At 41.4% G+C, this 18,818-nt stretch overlaps 1 protein-coding gene across 1 annotated transcript in view; it reads left to right on the top strand.

Annotated features, from left to right (window-relative positions):
• The window catches only part of PsGEF (Protostome-specific GEF), a 296,488-nt gene that overhangs the window by 194,575 nt on the left and 83,095 nt on the right, over positions 1 to 18,818 (top strand). The window contains exons 10-12 of the mRNA XM_083144724.1: positions 3,532 to 3,679; positions 6,708 to 6,833; positions 7,942 to 8,128. Of these exons, the coding sequence (XP_083000850.1) occupies positions 3,532 to 3,679; positions 6,708 to 6,833; positions 7,942 to 8,128 (461 nt within the window). The remainder of the gene's footprint in view (positions 1 to 3,531; positions 3,680 to 6,707; positions 6,834 to 7,941; positions 8,129 to 18,818) is intronic.

The raw sequence follows: 18,818 nt of genomic DNA, 5'->3' as shown, positions 1-18,818 counted from the left end.
ATTAAACGTCAAACTAATGTTATAATTTTACACATTACGAACCTAATACATAAAAGTAAAAGTAAAGTAAAGTAAAGTAAAGTGCTCCCCCGTGCATAGCACGACGCCATGAAGGCGTATAGGGGGTGTGGGGGTAACGCCCCACACTTTCTTGATCCGGTCGTGAGTGGGGGTGATGTGATCAGCATCACGCCCCTGACCGCCTTTACCCCCCAGGGTTTCCCCCAGGTACCCATGTTATTCGACGCTGGGTGGGCGCCGGGGCCGCTTCCATCGTTACGTTAGAAAAGTTCCCGGATTTGAACCGGCCGGGGATCGAACCCGGGACCTTTAGCATGGTAGTCAGACGCGTTACCGACTGAACCACCACGGCCACATGAACCAAATATATAGGGACATTGAATTTTCGCGATGCGCGAAATCGCGAAATGTGAAAAAAAGATGCAATTTTGAACATTTTGGACGTAACTACATCCCCAATGATGAAATATGCATGAGTTTTATTCGCGAAGTAATGCGAAATGTGTGCTTTTCCACGAAATGAACGCTTTTTCGCGAAATAAGTAGAAAACACGCAAAAACCGGCAATCGAGGTTGTGCGCGCAAACTGTCGATTTGTAACGAAACGTTTGCCTAAAGTTTCCTACCACTAGCAACTGAAGAACGTTTTATCTTCGATCACATCAGGAAGACGATGCAAATTGGGATTTCCCATGCACATAATCTCAGTTCGAAAACTTCACTCCCTGTCGAGCTGCGTTCCTTTCTTCCCCCGAATGTCTACTCAACTTCCAGTTTCATTGAACTTGCTAGCTGTAGCAGCGATAAGATTAGTCTGTTTTTTTTTCACCGCTGGTATATACCGCTGATCTAACATTTTTTTTACCGCTCTACTCAGTTTTTATTTACCATAAATTTGTCTCCCTACTAATACAGTAATCATGTTTTACAACAATACAGAAAAAAAAATTGGAGTCGGGAGAAACTAAAAATAGACTACGCTCACGCTCGCAACTTGCAGTTCTTGATGCCGATTGATGATTTTTTTTTTCTGGTGATATGTCGGATAAGCGAAGATCGGATAAACGAGACTCTACTGTAATACTTGAACGAAAAATTATACTCTTTCTCTCTTCTGTTATATCAAAAATTGAGATTCGATTCGAGCTATTTCTTCAATATGTCTATAACTTTGGAAATTTGTGTCGATATGTAGGTATCGTTGTATCACTCTTTTCACGGAGATTCTTCCTTCTTTGTTATCCCTCTATAGGCGTCGAATTTGTGGGAGAGAACGTTCTGCCACCTCAAATGCTTGTCGTCTTACCTCGGTACGAAAGGCTGCATTTATTTCTGAAGTTTAGTTTTCAAGTGACACTGGCGACGATTAGGAGGGGGCTTGGGGGGCAGTTGCTTCCCCACTTTCTTCCATTTTTGCCCCACACTATGCTAAACCGTATCTACCAAGCGAAAGTAGTTCGCCTCCACTGCCAAGTGACAAATGTCGCTTAGATCTGAAATCTCCCATAGTACTACCATTTCTTTCTTTGATAAATAACAATTCTTGATACTCTTTGTTACATTGAAAAGAACACAATGATCCATCTCTGGCATCCCAGCAAAATTTATCGCCATCCATAGAGATGCTTCCCCTTACATCTGCAGAGCACTTTCTTCTCCCTTCCGGAGGCAGACCCTACGTCATCCCAGACACCCAGCCTCAACGACGAGGACGCCTCATCCGTCAATGACACTTTGCATACGTCACTTTCATATTAGCCCAGGGATCTTCCCCCGGTGGCCGGCCTCCAGACCATACGTCTCTTTCCATTCTGCCTTGACGTTGAATTTCTTTCCTCCCTCGTTCCCAGACTGCCCCTCTTCTCTTTCAAGAGCTCTTGGCTTTCTTCTGAACTCTGTTCCCGTTTCTTCACCTACCCCATCTGTTTCACCCGTCTCTTGACACGGGAGGGCCTGGGTAAATAATCGGGCAAACTTTAATAAGTCCAATCTATGACACAGGCTAATTCAAAATGAATGGTACAAAGATAAACCATGTGAATGCTGTAATGAATGTAATTCACGATTATCGATATAACGTGAAAGGTCAACTTATCAAATTGCTTGGTACACGAACTACAGAATTCTACGGACAATCTTTGGCAAATTGCGTCCGGAAATGTCTCTGAACAACGGTTACCGATAAAGTTTTGGGCTTATTCTAGCACACAATAAGACTTTCCTATCGCTGATGTCGCCATTTTGGATGATGAGCTTGTTTTGTTTCAGTGTTGCCAGATGAAACCTGGAAAGGTAAACTATCATGTTACATCGATAATTGTGAATTAAATTCATTACATTAGTCACAGTTATGGTTTCTTCTTGTACAGTGGGTTCCATGAGTATTACCGTGCAAATTGTCCATCACCATGTTCGTGCACTTTATTTGACCCAATAGGAGCTTCAAGAATTTAGAGAAAACTCTAAACAAGCTGTTGACAACTTCTGCAGCAGCATACATAAAAATCCATCGCTTAAAAACACACAGAATGTAAGAGAAAAATTAAAGAAAATAGTCATGGACAATTTGCACGATAATACTCATGGATCCCATTGTACCATTCATTTTGAATTACCACGTGTAACTACACACACTCTCCCCGATGGTGTATTGGTAACGTCGTTTCCTTGTAATCTAGGGATCCCGGTTTCGATACTTGGTGGAGACGCATAGTGGTTCGGATTTCACTTTACGTAGCCCCAGTCCCGATTAGTCTATCTGTGCATAAAGTGGACCTAAAATAAAATTCAACGTTGACCTTTGGGTGTCTTGGGAACGCGAGACTTAATTCTCCACGACTTTGGTACACAAGTTTAAACCACACAAACCAACAATGTTGGACATATTCCGACGAACCAGTGGAGATGTAGTTTTGCTCGAAATTTATCCTTACCCAAAATATGAATTTACACCGTTCAAAATGGAAAATTTTGGATAATCCCCTAGGACAGTGGTGCCTTGGCTTACAGGGACGCCGCGGAAAGTTCCAATATTTTCACTGAAATGATATGATTGTTGCAAATATGTGCTTATTTAGTACTTTTTACATATAATATGTTTCTGAATTTGAAATGTGTTTATTTTTTAACTTAATGCAAGCAACCTAACCACACTAACTGAGCATTGCAAGTGTTAGATAGGCCTAAATTCTGACTTGGGAGCCGCGGAAATATCTTGGAACACTAAGGGCGCCGTGATACGAAAAAGTTTTGGAATCTCTGTTCTAGGAGTTCACAATGTTTATCATCAGAAATAATCTTGTACAACAGTGAAATCAAACCCAGGACAGAATTCTAAACTGATGTAATTTTACCAGCTTTTCGAGGCATTTTCGAAAAAGTCTTGGCGTAGATAGAGCAAAGGTCAATCAGGATTCCTGATTAAAACCAATTTTAATTATTTTTTTTCGATTTAGAAGTGACTAAGATAACTCACGAATCATTGTTGACTTGATTGTTGTTTCCCCACAGGGAGCGAGGACAGCAGCTTCCTGCGCCATCTTGAATTGGAGGCGGGGGAGACCAGCGCCCCGGGGAGGACTCCTTTCACCGTCACCAGGAGGCTAACGAAGCAGCGAGAAGGGTTCGGGTTCTCGGTGGCGTGGACCCACCCGCCAAGGTAAGTTTTCTCTGGCAATTTCGATAATTAGCTAACCAACTCTCTGGTATTCCTAAACCCGAATATATATTGCCGTATCAAGGAAAGCCTTCTACCTGTCCATATCTTGTGCACGGTCAGTGCACTCTTGACCGTAACAGTTTCCTTCAGATCCATCCTCGTCTTTGTCTTCCCCACGGATCTGTTACCATCAGGCTTTTCCCAACAAGAACCCTATAATTTCTTCTATCCTCTCCCATACGTGCTATCAGTGGCGTGAGCTGACATTTTCCGTTGGTGAAGCAGAAGAAAATATATACACTAAAAAAAGGTAACGTTTTCACCCTCTAGCAGGGTCATCTTCTACCGTTTTTAGTGTATATATTTTTTAAACAATAAATTCTGCCTTGGTCAGTATTTTAATGTTTTATGAACATGGAAGCAAGGCTTGACAGTGTTACCATTGAAATAATGAGCACTTTACCTCATACTGTTTCCTTAACGTTTCTAAGGAGAACAATAAATGTCCTGGCGCAGTTGTTCATTTATTGGAACTTCATTTGGTCTGTTGTCAAACGTATTTAATGCAACAGATGAACGCATAAGATTGAAACAATTTGAAACATTGCAATATTCAAAAATCTACTTTGGCACCACGTCGTTCTTTCCGTAGAAAATAGTAAACAATGCCAATACTATAGTTTTTTAAGCTTTCCGTTTCCACATTGAAGGGACTCCAACCCGGGACCCTTGGCGTCGTAGCGCGCTGTGCTAACGACTCTGCCGCGGAGGTCAATTTCTCACGCTTGATGTTGGAAACTGCAACAAGATCGAGCCTTGTCGTGGCATCCAGTGTTTGAAACCCCATAAAGCTATCACGAACAGCTTATCAACCCTCCACTCCCTTGTGCTCCACGGCCCGGGCTATCACCGAAAAAATAACGCCATCATCGTTTTTTGACGAAGAGAGCCGAGTTTTTACGAGCAATCTCTGAATAATGGAAAACGAAGGCATATTCGGCCGTGGCCATTAATGTACGCAAGGACGATGAGACCAAGTCGTAAACCGAGGCATAAGGTCATTCGAGAGGCGTTGTCCTACTTGCATGCTTAAGGAGACCGCCCCCCTTTTACCCCCCCCCCCCCAACAACAATTCAGAAGGAGTCGGCCCCTCATATCCTCTGATTGCAATGGGCGTTGCTGCCCGAGGCATTTCTCGTCTGGCTCCTCTCCAGATTTATTTCATGACGTGGGTACATCAAGTCAACCCCTTCCCCCCCCCCCCTTCCCCGGCCCTGTAGAACGCCGCATCAGCAAACATCAAAAAGATAGCGAAGGGCATTTAATCTAACCGTGGAGTCTCGTCTGCACATTTTTCGCTGCTAAAGAACTAGCTTCCGTCATGCAACCCTATACGCGGACGATACAATTTTTTGGAACGTAAAACCAGGGTCCCTCATTTCGGCTTCGATCGCCAGATTTATTACGACGCTAGCTCTCTCTCTCTCTCTCTCTCTCTCTTTTTGCAATTAAAAAAGTATCTAATTTGGAAACTCTTTTAGGTACATGGGTACCTGGGGGAAACCCTGGGGGGTAAAGGCGGTCAGGGGCGTGATGCTGATCACATCACCCCCACTCACGACCGGATCAAGAAAGTGTGGGGCGTTACCCCCACACCCCCTATACGCCTTCATGGCGTGGTGCTATGCACAGGGGAACACTTTACCTTTTACCTTTTTTTTAGGATACGAGTTGGCAAAGCTGAAAAAAAAGTTGTATTTGCCTTTATGTTGTTTCGCGGGTGCTCAGAGTGGCTACTATTCTTTGAATTCCGGGAATTATTGGCTCTGGGAATTATGCGTGCATTCTGCGTGAATTTTTCTCGGTAGACGTGCAAAATTGCAACTTTTATTAATTCAGATCCCATTGAATTTACACATATTCATAAAACAGTTTAGCTTTTATTTTTATGGAAGAAGGACAAGAAAGCTGCGTGAAAAATAGAACAGAATTCTCTCAATCCGTTTGCTTTGTTAGTTTCCTTTGCAGAAGAATCTCTCTGACAGATGGAAGATTAGTGCAAGATATCTTGAAGTTGATTTGAGTTTGAAATTCCTATACAATTAACATTTTTTTAGTAGATTGGTATATTCTCGTAACATTTGGGATTATGTTCGTAGATGTATTTCGAGTCTGAGTATGTGAATGGCAAATGTAAACTACGCACCTTAAATTCAATATTTGTAATGTATGTATCATTTAAATGAATTGAATTAGATGGATTGGAATCACATAGACGGTTTGTGTATGTGTGTGGGTGGTGAGAGGCGTGGTTGAAAGTAAACATTTGCTTGTAGCCTTCAATTTTTTGAAAATTCGCCTTGGAAACCGGGAATTATACTTGAATTTTATCATGGTCCTATGAATGGTGCTAATCAATAAGTATGATCCCAAAAATAATGTAAAATAACTTACTGCCCGTTCTCAAATTTTGTTTGTAACTTATTTTTATCTTATTTTCTTGTATCATCTTTCTATCTTTCCGTTTTCTTTCCTCAGTCTTGTTACTTTTATATCCAATTGTCCGTTCATCCATTTTATTGTAGAGATTTGCTGAGGTTTCAATTTAAGATGTCCGTCATTTTGAAAAATCGGATTTTGGAATTTGGATGGTGTTCCTATTTTGAAATCACTTGCTTTATGTAAATCTCCACGTGTGCAAAGTGGCTACTTTCTATCGGGAAGTGTAATATTTTTTTTTTTCGTTTACTATACTTTTTTTCTTTTCTATAACTCAACTGTTTCTCCTTTGATCTTTGCCTTAAACTTTTCTCAGACGTCAGTGTAGTCAACTTTTCGATTATGACCCCCCCCCCACCACCTCACACCCACCGCCCACAAGATTTTCTGCAAGCTATTATGTAATTAATTTACTGGCTTCAATTGTGGAGGAAAATGCTTGAAAAATCTGCTACTTGGTAAACTAAATACAAAATTCTTGATAACACTTGAAAAACATACTAATTTTGTGGTATTTCTTCTTTGCAGGGTGGAGCGAGTGGAGGCTGGTCTCCCGGCGGACAGGGCAGGCATGAGGCCGGGCGATTATATCATCTTCGTCGACAGCCACAACGTCGTCACCATGCCAGAGGATGAAATCCTGGACCTTATCAGGTTTCTACTTACATTTGCTTGCCTTTTAGTTTCCTTCCTGTAGAAGTATTCTTACATTGCTTGTATTTTAGTTTTTCCTCTAGAAGCATTTTTACATTTGCATGTTTCATAGTTTCTTTCCTGTTGAAGTATTCTTACGTTTGCTTGTCATTAGTTTATTTCCTGCAGAAGTATTTTTAAACTTGCTTGCCTTTTAGTTTCTTTCCTGCAGAGGTATTCTTACATTTGCTTGCGATTTAGTTTCTTTCCTGCAGAGGTATTCTTACATTTGCTTGCCTTCAGTTTCTTTCCTGAGGAAGTATTCTTACATTTGCTTGCCTTCAGTTTCTTCCCTGAGGAAGTATTCTTACATTTGCTTGCCTTCAGTTTCTTTCCTGCGGACGTATTCTTACATTTGCTTGCCTTCAGTTTCTTTCCTGAGGAAGTATTCTTACATTTTCTTGCCTTCAGTTTCTTTCCTAAGGAAGTATTGTTACATTTGCTTGCCTTCAGTTTCTTTCCTGAGGAAGTATTCTTACATTTGCTTGCCTTCAGTTTCTTTCCTGAGGAAGTATTCCTACATTTGCTTGCCTCCAGTTTCTTTCCTGCAGAGGTATTCTTACATTTGCTTGCCTCCAGTTTATTTCCTGCCGACGTATTCTTACATTTGCTTGCCTTCAGTTTCTTTCCTGCAGAGGTATTCTTACATTTGCTTGCCTTCAGTTTCTTTCCTGAGGAAGTATTCTTACATCTGTTTGCCTTTTTAGTTTCTTTCCTGCAGAGGTATTCTTACAGTTGCTTGCTTTTTAGTTTCTTTCCTCTAGAAGTATTCTTACATTTGTTTACGTTTTAGTTTCTTTTCTGTAAAATTATTTTTGCATTTGCTTGCCTTACTTTTTCTTGTAGACATATTGTTACATGTTACATACTTTTACGCCATCTTCTAACCTTTCATGTAATAATGATAACGTTATTGTTAAGAGTAATAGGTATTATTATTCTTGCTCTCCCGAAATAGATTTCTAGATACGTGACTAATCAATGTTATGATGTGGTAGATTATTCGTGCAAACCTCATGCTTTGAAATTAGTTTCGTTGCTAAAACTGCAATTTGATATTCTTTTTCAGGTCTTGCGGCGATCACCTGACTCTCGAGGTGTACCGTCGGACCACTCCAAACGGTGTAGTAGCCGGAGCAGCCCCGTCTCCCGCACCTCCGAGGCGACCGGGAACAGCTACGTTCACGGACTGCTCCACGACGTCCATGGAGCTGAAGCGACGGCTCCACCTGCCCCAGGTCACCTTCAGCAGCGAGGTGGGTACAGGAATACTCGTGTAGGTGATCTATTCCCGATTCAGGATTTCCCAACTCAGGAACTATGGAAATTCCAATGAAACAGTCCCAACTCAGGAACTATGGAAATTCCAATGAAAACAGTCCCATCTCAGGAACCATGTAAATTCCAATGAAAAGAGTCCCATCTCAGGAACCATGGAAATTCCAATGAAAACAGCCCCTTTCTCAGGAACGATGGAAATTCCAATGAAAACAGTCTAATCTTAGGATCTATGAAATTCCAATGAAAACAGTACCATCTCAGGAACCATGGAAATTCCAATGAAAACAGTTCTATCTCAGGAACCATGGAAATTCCAATGAAAACTGTACCATCTCAGGAACCATGAAAATTCCAATGAAAGCAGTACCATCTCAGGAACCATGGAAATTCCAATGAAAACAGTCCCAACTCACGAACTATGGAAATTCCTATGAAAATAGTCCCATCTCAGGAACTATGGAAATTACAATGAAAACAGTCCCATCTCAGGAACCATGGAAATTACAATGAAAACAGTTCTATCTCAGGAACCATGGAAATTCCAATGAAAACAGTACCATCTCAGGTACCATGTAAATTCCAATGAAAACAGTACCATCTGAGGAACCATGGAAGTTCCAATGAAAACAGTACCATCTCAGGAACTATGGAAATTCCAATGAAAACAGTCCCATCTCAGGAACTGCTCTTTACCAGTGAAATGTATGTAGTATGTCAGAGTATGATGTAGTAATGATAAGTACCTCTCAAAAACCGGTCCTTACTTCTCCCTTGCCTCCAAAGGCAGCAGTTCCTGAGTTGTGTATCAGGTGGTTATAATTAAAGTGACGGTGTTCAGAGTGGTACAGCACGGGCTGTAATGAGAGTAGCAGTCTGAAACTTCGTAGATATGCTAATGAAGCAATGCACTCGCGAATTATGAAAAAAAAAAAAAAAAAAAATAGTTCCAATTCTCGCCACCAGGGTAAAAATGGCGCTGTAAGCAGTCAAAACTTGGTATAGTTACAGGAAAAACACTATAAATCGCAGAAAACAATACTCTTTGTAATAAAATATCGCTACAATTTCACTATTCGAATTACATGAACATTACTAAAGGAAAAAGCAACAAGCGTCACCAACCACAACCAGGGAGCTCACACAATGGTTAGGCAATTTCACCGACTTTGACGTCAGAGTTATGGAAAATTCCACGTTTTGATTGCTTACAGCGCCGTTTTTTACCCTGGTGGCGAGAATTGGAACTATTTTTTTTTTTGGCATAATTCGCGAGCGCATTGCTTCATTAGCATATCTACGAAGTTTCAGACTGCTACTCTCATTACAGCCCGTGCTGTACCACTCTGAACACCGTCACTTTAATTATAACCACCTGGTACATTCCAATTCAAACATTCTAAGTGAAAATCTAGTTCTGAATTGGGAGGTCCTGAGGGTAGGAAATCACCGTTTAGATAACCCCCTGCGAAAACCTGTGAAACCACCAAACCAAATTTAAGTTGCTTTGATATTTTGTTTTTTGTAAATTAATTTCCTTCAGTTCTGTTACATTTTTTTGTACATATATTTAATTTTTCTTATTATTATTTGTAAACATTTCTGTTCTCACCATGTATGAAACACTCATTTGTTGTTAAATATAAATTATTTCATTAATTATTTTCTTTTGTTTCATTTTTTGGTCTGAGTTGGATACCTCTGTTTGTCGATTTTTTTTTTTTTTTTGCTTTAACTCTATGTGTATCTTTCCCACTGTTTGCCAACCAAACTGCTACCAATTTTGCATGACATATTATTGTAAATAAGTGGTTTGTGCCTAGGGTGTAGCCTTGAATATATACCTATAATTTTCTCCAATAATTCTCTCTCCAATAAGAAAAAGAATACAGGTCAGAAAGTTTAACCTAGCACGTACAGTTTCCGCTATTCAGAAGTCTGTCGTCTGCTGCGTGTTGTTGCCAAACTTACAGCATGACCGAGAAGAGAAAACCGCTGTTGCGCTGTCGTCGTATTTTCAATCGTAAGTGAGCGGAGGGAGCGTAAGTGATGCAATCAGCTGCTTACAGTCTAATTCTTTCCCTACGTTGCCAAAAATGTGCAGCACACTCATAAACCTTACATAAAAACCGAAAGTCGTGTTACTTATTTGGCGTAATGGCTGAAACGAGTCTAATTTCTTTAAGAATGGAGACTTATCGGTACTGAAAATGTAAGAATGAAGAAAGTTTCGACTAGTTTCAAACAACCACGGCAACATCACTCATTATTAATCGAATTGGAAATAAGTTTGAAGCATGTGGGAGCTGCTGGGAACTTTAAGTAATCACCAGTGACGTAAGTTGCTTCCTACAGCTGGACTACCACCATTTTCCGGGGTGTTCGAATAGACCAAGTATCTGTCTGCATGCATTAGCTCAACTGTTGCAAGAGAGTGCCCCTTTGTGTTCAAACTGGTAACAAACTATGGGAGCTGGACACACTGTTGAGCTTTGAGGAGAAGATTACAATTCTACCGTGTATCCGGGTGTGTTAATCTGTCAGAATGCTACCTGCTTGCCTTCCTTCGCAAAATCCTGAATGGAGCCAGGTTGCCAACTTGTAAGATGTCAAGTGTTGCCAACTTGTAAGATGTCAAGTGTTGCCAACTCTTGAAGCGTCGTTTTCTTATTGAAATGAACAACTTCTAATCGATTTTGCCTCTGCATTTTAGTCACTGGGCTTTGGGGCTTCTAGCCAAGAATGTACGCTCCCGGTAATCACTATAAAATGTCTTCGGCAAGCGGTTTATGACACAGGAATTGATCGTTCATCATATTTGAGTCACATCGCGAAATCAATCATGCCATGCATATGAGAGAAGTTCGAATTTCAAGGAGGAATTTTATTTTCAGCAAGATGAAGCACCTTTCCATGATATAAGAGGCTATCTTTACAAAAAAGAAAGAAAATACTGACTGGATTGTGTGAAAAAGTAGCGTCGTACGTGACTCTCCTTTGCTAGACATCATATTAATGAAGTATTTTTATGGAAACACGTCACGGATGACGTTTATGAGAAACAATGTTCCCACATAACTAATGAAACTCTTCCATACGTTACATTACTCCTCCATATCATCACCAGTGCTCAGATCAGACTTACCATCAGTTCAAATACGTGTAATTCACAAGGATCTTCATTTAATTTAGATTGTCAAATTTAGATGTCTAACCTTTGTTCTTTGATTATTCTAAGTGTGTATACATTGTTGTAGGAACATCCTGTATACACGGGAACCTGCATCTGCGCATAAGGAATTTGTAACTTGTTCAGTGTTCAATGTAATAGTATTATAACATTGTAATACCTGGCCTTGGGCTTAAGGTACTGGCCATCTAAGTGTTACAGCTGAAATATTTTCATGTACTTACTTCACAAGCACAACCGCTATGACACCAGGGGTCATGGGTTCGAATAACGGCCTGGGGATGGACATTCTTATGAGTTTGTGAGTTTAATCATATCATCACTCATCCTCATCGTCGCGTTTAGCGAGAAGTGGCAGAAAAGCGACGCTACATAACAAAAATGAAACAATCCTTGTCTCAATGTGGTCAAACTGACGGTGATAATCATAATAAAGAATGGACAAACATGATCATCCAAACCGTATCTTTCTCGGCATGTAATCACTAGCGGCTGGACCAAAGACTCCGGAAACAGATAGTTATCATGATGGAGTGGACTTTTAGGTCCTAAAAACGGAAAAAATATTTCTTGAAGCTTTCTTGGCAGTGAATGATGAAGAGGTTTTCTCTGGATATGAACCAGGTGATTTCCGGATAGACTTCCGAAGTATGGAGAGCTAACGTCGCTCTCGTCTTCAGGGATTGAAGTTTCACTTCACTAAAAAAAAAAGCTCTCGATAGCTCGGAAGTCTATCCAGAAATCGCCTGGTTGATATCTCGAGTTCATGAAAAATATTTATTTTTTATTTCTTAAAACAATGGAAATGTGTGGCCCAAAGACAAGAGTAAAAATATTCAATCAACAACTGTCAAACAAATAAATAAAGTGATATCGGAACGTTAGATGTTTGCTGCATTCTATCGGGTGAGGCAGTCAAACGGAAAGATTTTTAAAAAATCACAAAAAATAGAGAAAGCAAATATTAGTTAATTTTTTAACATGAATGTACTGTACATGAGTTGAAATTGCTAGTGTACCTGAAAAATGTTCATTTTTTAATATGGTGTCAGTAAGATGGCGTCCTAGGTTTTGCACACATTGTCGTAGTCTCAGAGTAAATCCGCCCATGACGTTATGCTGACATATTGGTAACCTTTTTCCTGCCTGTCCTCGATGACTATGACCCAGATGAAGAAACACTCTTCCAGCAAGATGGTGCAACTAGCCATACTGCCAGAGTGTCTATGGACGTGCTTAGACTCGCATTTCATGGTCGTCTCATCAGCACATTCGGCGATATTCCGTGGCCTGCCCGTTCACCCGATATGCCGGCTCCTGGCTTTTTCCTTTGGGGTTACCTCAAATCCAAAGTATTCAAGGACAACGCTCCAAGAACCATGGATAATTTGAAGGAGCGAATTCGGCAAGAGATCCACAACATTCCGTTGAAGATGCTACGAAGCGTCATGGGCAGATTTATTCTGAAACTCCGACAATGTGTGCAACACCTAGGACGCCATCTTACTGACGCCATATTAAAAAATGAACATTTTTTCAGGTACGCTAGTAATTTCAACTCATGTACAGTACATTCATTTTAATATTTGCTCTCTCTATTTTTTGTGAATTTTATAAATCTTCCCGTTTCACTGCCTCACCCTATATTTATTTCAATGAACGACGCCAGGGGTTCCGGGTTCGAATCCCGGCTTGAGCATGGATATTTGTGAGTGTCCATTCATCATGTCATCACTCATCCCCATTTACGCAAATTAGCCAAAAGTGAAGTAAAATAAAGCAAATCATCAATCCTCACAATCTTGGCGAGTCGTGTGGTCCACGATGGTGTTCTTGCAAGAATTGGTGACATCAAAGATTGATTGGAAATTGTTGGGTGTGTCGGTAGATTACGGCATTTTGCACCCTTCAATGTATACGGGGAAATATCTCCTTATCTAAAATTCTTGCTAAAAATATTAAAGGAAGGGATGTAAAAAGTCACTTGGGAAAAGCTAAAAGTGCAAGGTTGTAAAAGTCCTGCACAGGACAAACGCAACGCATTAAAAAGTAATAATTTACTAAGAACTTCCACACAGACAGTGGAAGAGATCAAGTTAGAGACAGGATATAGCGTTAATGCTTATCTGATTGATATTATCCGCTGGCTGAAACATGGTTTATGCAGATGTGCTCAGGTTCCAAGTGCAAGGATGCTAATGACCAGTGGTTGGAGCCTAGTCAGCGGACCTATATCCGTCTCATCTGTTGGGAAATTACGCTCAGCAACAATAGGGTAATTAGGTAATCAGTATTGACAACTGAGGCGTGGCCTGAGAGCGAAGCGCTTCCTCCCTCTTTAGACGAAACCATTTCCTTTAACATTTTTGCTAGCATAAATGCTACGTAAATGCTTCCAAAAATCTTATAGTAGACAGTACTTTACATGGAAGCATTTCATGGGACATTTCGATAGGCTTTTGCGATTACAATGTATAACATATACAGCACGAAAAACACGTCGAGTTACACCATCTATGCTGAGTGCAGGGTGTTTACAATTGAAACAACTAAAATATTGTTCCATACGTTCACAGCGAATGTTGTAAAGTATACAGGGTGTATCATAAGTGATGGTCATAAATGAAACAAGAGATACATCGCTTCAAACCCAGACGAAAGTTCCTCTTCTACTTTTCCGAGAGATGCTCAGTGTCGGAGCTAGACACCACCGAAAGTGTGGGAAAGTACAGTTCACACCTCTGTAGGACGAGTACTATGGCAGTTAGAAAGGCGGTTCCAAAGAAATCATAAAGGAATCTTATGCGCTCTACCAGAAACGCACCATGGGAGATCTGTGGGACCTAAGGGACTCCCCATAGAAAGTGGGGTTCCCGTAGAAAGATTACGTGAAAGGGGTATCTGAGGAAGCAGGTGGATGTCAATTACGTGATATCCAGATATCATTCACAATTACGGAAACACGATAGACGAAACCGGGATAATTTCAGCAAGGTTGCGTTGCCGAAAGGGCAATGGGCATAGCAACACTGACAGTAAATGCAAGCAAAATGCTCGTTGGCTGACGAATGTCATGGGAAAACAGTGTTTAGCTGTGGTTGGTAGTTTGTAAAAGATGGAAAGTGTATGATGTGTGACGGGAGTCGACGAGGGCCTATGAAAAAAACTCCATCCCACCTTTATGACTGAAGAAACACCAGTACAAAAAAGAGAATACGTAAGAGGAAAGAAACAATACCAATACCTAAAGTGGTAAAATGAATTGTGTTTTCCGATGGTCACAGAAGTTGAACCCTCAACCTACTGAATGTAAGCCGAACACTTTACCACTTGGGCACTGTGACACAGTAGTGTTCTGGTATGAATGCAGGATATAGGCACGATACCTACGTACATACGTACGTATTGTTAATCGAAATCTCTGCAGACGAGACGAGAACAAGACCACCACCCTCAAGACGTGTTCCAGACGAGACCGAGACCGAGACCGAGACGGCCACCTAGTATACGAGACGACACCGAGAACGAGATCACTCTTTTGAACTCGAGACGACACCGAGACCAAGGAAAGTCTCGTCTCGATACCATCCTTAATCGAAACGTACATGACGTTATTGGAACTCACTGTACTTCATACTGTACGTGCCTTTGAATCACGTAAAAGGTACGACGTGTTCTACTAGTATTACCTAATACGTAATTTGCGTAGTTCCTATCCTTACCGTCAGGGGGCAGCGTGACTTGCGTCAAGGCTAGAAGGCACACTGAGACGTAGTTCAGTAAGTGTGTCTGTTCGAGACGGAATACGTACAACAGTGTCTGTCAGTGAAGTCCATGTACTTTGCGGTTCAAATGGAACGTGTGTACACTAATGAGGAATATGCGGACATGCATTTCTTCTACGGGAAAGCAGACGGCAATGCAGTGGAGGCTGCACGCCTGTACCAGGGAGCTTTTCCTCGCCGACGGCACCCTGATCGTCGCGTGTTCGTAGGATTACACCAACGCCTCCGAGAACACCGGAGTTTTGAATATGGAGAAAACGCTGTAAGCCAACACGTATCACAATGGAAGAAGAGGAAAGCATTTTACAACGCGTTCAAGAAGCACCAGGGACGTCAACTAGGAGGATCAAGACACGAGAGCGAGGTGTGTGGCGCATTTTACACTGACAGTTGCTCTACCCGCACCATCTCCAACGCGTACAAGGTCTCCAAGCAACGGATTGCGAGGCCAGGGTTAGGTTTCGTGAGTGGATCCTGCAAAAACCTGCATTACACCCACGCTTTAGGTGACATTTTGTTCACAGACGAAACTGGATTCACTCGTGACGGAATTGTGAACTTTCATAATACTCACGTGTGGTGTGACGAAAATCCCCATGAAACGTTTGAGTCACGACATCAGCAACGTTTCACCTTGAATGTGTGGATGGGTGTAGTAGGTGATTTCATATTGGGACCTCACATCCTGCCACCCAAACTCAATGGTCGTGGGTACCTTCAGTTCCTACGTAATCATCTTCCACGCCTCCTGTAAGATGTTCCCCTTCACCAGCGGTTGTGTATGTGGTCCATGCACGATGATGCACCAGCACATTTTGCTTTACCTGTGCGACGGCACCTTACGCGACGCTATGGTCAGCACTGGATAGGTCCTGCGGGGCCTGTACTGTGGCCACCACTGTCACCTGATTTAAATCCATTGAATTTTTGAATTTGGGGTCACATGAAGAGCATGGTGTACAACTCTCCTGTCGATAATGTTGCCGAGTTAGGGGAACGTGTGATTGATGCATGTACACAAATACGAAATACACCGGGGATATTGGGAAAAGTGCGGAATTCACTACACCGACGGTTGCGCTGTTGTGGAAGTCATTTTGAGCACTTGCTGTAACTTCTTGTACAGTGTTCTACCTGTGAAGTAAAGTTTTTTAATACCTTCCTTGAAACTGTTTTCCATGCGAGGCCACATTCAACCACAATGTTTTCCCATGGCATTCGGCAGCCAACGAGCATTTTGTTTGCATTTACTGTCGGTGTTGCTAAGCCCATTGTCCCTCCGGCAACGCAACCATGCTAAAATTATCCCGGTTTCGTCTATCGTGTTTCCGTAATTGTGAATGGTATCTGGATATCATCATGTAATTGACGTACACCTGCTTCCTCAGATACCCCTTTCACGTATTCTTTCTACGGGGAACTCCATTTCCTATGAGGAGTCCCTTCCGCATAGGTCCCACAGATCTCTCATGGTGCGTTTCTGGTAGAGCGCATAAGATTCCTTTATGATTTCTTTGGAACCGCCTTTCTAACTGCCATACTACTCGTCCTACAGAGGTGTGAACTGTACTTTCCCACACTTTCGGTGGTGTCTAGCTCCGACACTGAGCATCTCTCGGAAAAGTAGAAGAGGAACTTTCGTCTGGGTTTGACGCGATGTATCTCTGCTTTCATTTATGACCATCACTTATGATACACCCTGTATATTTATGGAACGCCATTGTTTTGTACTACCTAAATATTGTTTTATATGAAACGTTATTCCTCTCGGTAGAATAGTTATCGGCTTTTAAAAATGTGAAGTGATACATTGCTTACATCTCGCGCGGCCGCCATTAATGCAGTAATGACCATGAGGTCGCTTCTGATTGGTTATGGAAATGCCATAAAATTTCTCACTTTACACGGTAGCATTTTGGTCATGGCGTAAACGTTAAGAAAAATGCTAAGGAAAGTGCTTAACGCTTTTACTGTGAAGGACAAGACGCATTGAATACAGTTGTGATTTTTTTTGTGTGTCAGACCACTACTTGGCAGTAGCGGCTTATGGCAATTCGCACATTCGCACGTGCACACCCAAATAAATCAGTAATGCAAATCATTATTTTTATACTTATTCATCTCCTTCGAAACATCAAGTGTTCCCACGCCGCTTCACCAAGAGAGGTGGTGGAGAAGCGTGCGATCAGTGATATCAACTCACGTAGACCGAGGCGCACTCACACTATGCGAGCTTCTTCCCCTCTAACGCTGTTGCAGCAGTCGCTTAGAGAACGCTGATTGGCTCTTCTGACTTGGGCAGCTTGCCTAGGGATTTTGCATCAAAAGGAAACCCATGAACGCAGCGGTCGATGTGTTAGCAAAATGTAGTGTTGCAAACCCATTCCATTCTAGACCGTGTGACGGAGTCAAGGGAACCCATAAGACATTGCAAATTGAGAGATTTTTTTTTAGAAATGGGAAATTTCGATTGCATATAATTTCTCTCATCCTTTTCCGAGTATGGTAGGGGCAAGAAAGAAGGGAAGGACGACTGAAATCTAAACTGGTGATTTAAACATGTCTGGTATTGCCTTTGCGTAGTGCATCTTAGCCAAAATAGCATCATTATGTACGCAAAAACGAGTGCGAGTATTTGACAGTGGTGGTACAACACTTCTGGACACGAGACTGAATATGAAAAACTAAATATGCTGACCAAGGCAGTAATTTATTTTATTAAAAACATAAACTAAACGTAACGTTTCAACCTTCTAGCAAGGTCTTCTTCAGACTCTGTATCAAGTACAAAAGTAACAAGATACAAAAGCAGCGCATTATATATACACACAGACATTACTCCCTTCAGACTATTTAGAAAGTTGTTTGGAACTTTCTAGCAGGTGGCTTTCACTTGCCAACTGTACTTTCACCTAAAAGGCTAAACACAATTACTTCCATATAGAAAGTGGTTGGACTTTTTATCTCACGCTCTTTTTCCTTCATTTTCTTCCTTCTCCTCTCCTCTTTCTCTCTCGTCCTTTCCACTCTTTCTAACACCTTCTTCCATTCTTTGTTTAACTTCAGTCCCCCATTCCAGTTCATTGTGTCTTCTTCACCTTTCTTCTCTATTTCCTTGGCTTCCTTCCATTTTCTCACAAGCATTCTCTTCTCCCTTCCTATCTGCTTAGCCTCATCCCACTCTATGACATGTCCTGTTTCTCTCTTGTGTTTAAATATTGTATTTCTCTCTCTCTTAAGTCGTACATCATCCCTATGTTGTTTCAACCTGTCTTTCAGAAAACGGGCAGGGGAGAATTGGAAGAGAATAAAAAAGAGGAAGAGAAAGAAAAAGAGAGAAGGTTTGGAATAAGGAGTATGGGGAAGACCACAGAAAAGATATGCAAAGTGCTTAGGAAAGCGGGAATTAAAACTTACAGGAAGGGAGGGAGAAGCATTTTAGGAATAGCGAAGAATGCAAACAAGAAAAAGGAAAACAGAGAAGAGGAAGAGGAAGGGATTATGTACGTAGTGAAATGTAAAGAATGTCAGAGTGTGTACATAGCAGAAACGAAAAGACGGCTGAAAGACAGGTTGAAACACCATAGGGATGATGTACGACTTAAGAGAGAGAGAAATGCGATATTTAAACACACGAGAGAAACAGGACATGACATAGTGTGGGATGAGGCTAAGCAGATAGGAAGGGAGAAA

The sequence above is a fragment of the Lepisma saccharinum genome, chromosome 23 (genome assembly GCF_977018435.1).
Source record: "Lepisma saccharinum chromosome 23, izLepSacc3.1, whole genome shotgun sequence".
NCBI lineage: Eukaryota > Metazoa > Arthropoda > Insecta > Zygentoma > Lepismatidae > Lepisma > Lepisma saccharinum.
The sequence above is the reverse complement of the archived record's forward strand: the minus strand, read 5'-3'. Positions and strand labels throughout refer to the sequence as shown.